General features: G+C 49.8%; 1 protein-coding gene across 1 annotated transcript; it reads left to right on the forward strand.

Moving 5' to 3' along the window:
- The first annotated feature begins 260 nt into the window (after nucleotides 1-260).
- On the forward strand, nucleotides 261-2,126 carry LOC123061737 (uncharacterized). Its single transcript, XM_044484973.1, has one exon. The coding sequence runs from the start codon at nucleotides 395-397 to the stop codon at nucleotides 1,115-1,117; it is 723 nt and encodes a 240-aa protein (XP_044340908.1). The 5' UTR covers nucleotides 261-394; the 3' UTR covers nucleotides 1,118-2,126.
- Nucleotides 2,127-2,604: the final 478 nt, after the last annotated feature.

Below are 2,604 nucleotides of genomic sequence, written 5' to 3' on the forward strand. Positions count from 1 at the left end.
ACTGTCGTTACTTCTACCGACGGATTGTGCCGTTTTTCTTCTTCTCTCTCCCCCATGTCATCTAATTTTCTATGTGGCCTGTATTGCAGACAGCGGACTAGACACTGTTGTACATGCCCTCATCCCAATCCCCCGTGTAAAGGAACGTGGGCTAATGGAACACAAGCCTCACACAACATCGTGGTTATGTTCGCCAGCCATATACGTGCACACTTCATCGGGATCTTATATATTGAGACCTCCACAGATAACCCATCGATCTTTGATGTCAAAAAAAAAACATCGATCTTAATATATGGGCGTACTGCCCTAGCCAAACTACAACAAATTCCTCGTAGTAGGAGCACGTTCCCTACCGGCCGGCCGGGAATATCTGCAGCGGGTACACGGCAACATGTCATCTCTTCTCTTCCGACTTGGGCGATCCTTGTGGAATTTGGTCAAGCAAAAAATACTGCACCCAGCCACGAAGCCTCGTCGACGCAATCTTCCCGTCCTTCGCGGCGACTTCAAGAGGCCGGCGCTCAACTGCCCCAGGTACATCATCTCCACGGTCTGCGAATTCGCTCTCTTGATCTGGTTGTTCGGGACGGCGTACTGCTACTTGACCTACGACCTGCCACGCGAGTTCTCCGTCCGCTTGACGCCGATCCCGAGCAACGGCAGCGCGGGGGCTCCGGCCGCGACGACGTCCGTCCCCGGGGCCTTCGACGTCGTCCTGCACGCCGGCAACCGCCGCGCCGCGGAGAGGTGCTACCACCACGGGGAGGCGGCGGTGACGTACGGCGGCTACACCGTCGCGTCGGGCCGCGCGCCCGACTTCTGCGTGCCGTGGAAGGGGGCGCGCGAGGTGCCGTTCAGGCTGGCGTGGGACTGGGACGACGGCGCTGCTGGGCTGCCCGAGCACCTGCGTGGCCGCATCGCGGCGGCGGAGAAGGTCGGCGCCGTGGAGTTCGAGGTCCAGTTGAGGCTCCTCCGGGGAGGCGACGCCCGCTCCGGCACGGGCACGCCGACGTGGATGTGGTGCAAGGCGAGGATGGGTGGCGCGCCTGGCGCCGTCACGCCCTGGCCCTGCACCGTGTTCGCTCCGCAGAACTGGTTTTCGCCCTTGGCCTAGCCGTCTCAGTCAATGCAATCAGTAATTCTTTTCTTTACCTGGTACAGTACTTAGCTAACATTGATAGTACTCCTACGAGCTTGATTCCAAGCATGACACGATGTTATCAATGTCCGCTTCTCAAATGACCTGCCTAGTGTCTGCCAGTGAAAACATTGGAGATTTATTTTTTAGGATTTTTTTAGGATAAAATATTGGAGATTTTCTAAAACGAAAACATAGCCTTGTTTTTCTTATGACAAATTTGGATCGTAGATTAGAACAATAGGGCAAAGGTTCTACGTGAATGCAAGCACCCATGGTCTTGCCTCGAAAGACAATAACTACACATGGTTCTAAGAGGAAGGAATACATGCTAGCCACCTGTGCGAGATTATGCATTCGTTGCTCCGCGTATATCCACGATCATGAATTTCTAAAGTTTTGCACGTACACAACTACATGCTTACCAAATGTACAGTGCAAGTTTTCCTACTGTATGATTGATGAACGAGAGATTTACCCCAGCTATATCTGTATACCGTGTGGTTAATTGAACTGAACCCCCCTATCCTCTGGCAATTCGATCACATTGTTTTGTAGCACCAAAACAGCACACGGTTGCTGAAACATACGACGCTGCACCAAGAACGTATCAGGAACGATGTATAAGAAAGTGCATGCAAAGAACTTCCAAGGTATTCCTCCGTGTCCAACAGCAGAAAGTATGTTTCAGTTCTTCAGCTTCAGCTTTTCCATTCAATTCTTCAGCTTCAGCGCACAGGCTCAGCAGTGTTTTAACAGACCACCAGATTCACCGGCCTTTGCTGACCTTCAGCACACCTGCTTATAGATAGAAAACGAGATCATTACAACAAATCCATGGCCCTCGCAATACACCTTGGAGAATGTGCTTTTGAATATGGATAACACAGTTTCAACTCTCAAGATGATAGCATAACATAACCCACACCTTTTTTTTGAGATAAACCCACACATTATTTGATTAATTATAGATCAAAGCATCGATTTGGACAGTCAAAAGAATGATCAACATTTCGCAACGAGGGGAGGGGGGGGGGTCGTAATCGCGACTTACTAACTCAAAGCAAATGTTGCGGCTCAGTTTCAGAATGAGGCACAGTTCGAGCAGGAAGCTTAATGATCTTTCCCTCTATCTTGGACAGCTTCGCAGCAATTGAACGACGTAGCCACAAGAAGGTCTCTAGTCCCCGTAGGCAGCCAATAATGTAAGATCCGATCTGAAGAAGAAAATAATTAAGTTTTACATTACATATCGTATATTAGGGTACACATTTGCAACCATTTAGCCATTATTATCCCGCGGTTAGGAATATGTAGCAGTGGCAGACGGAGGATTAAACTTTAGGTTGACCAGAAGAAATCATCGTGCCTAACTAAAACTACACAAGCAAAGGGCCACCTTTAGAGAAGGTTCTAGCTGTTGGAAACACGCGTTACTGAATCATGGCCGTAGCTGATTTAGC

This window comes from Triticum aestivum, chromosome 3A, assembly GCF_018294505.1.
Source record: "Triticum aestivum cultivar Chinese Spring chromosome 3A, IWGSC CS RefSeq v2.1, whole genome shotgun sequence".
NCBI classification, from domain to species: domain Eukaryota; kingdom Viridiplantae; phylum Streptophyta; class Magnoliopsida; order Poales; family Poaceae; genus Triticum; species Triticum aestivum.

Coding starts and splice junctions, on each gene's coding strand:
- LOC123061737 (XM_044484973.1), top strand. CDS start 395: ATGTCATCTCTTCTCTTCCGACTTGGGCGATCCTTGTGGAATTTGGTC.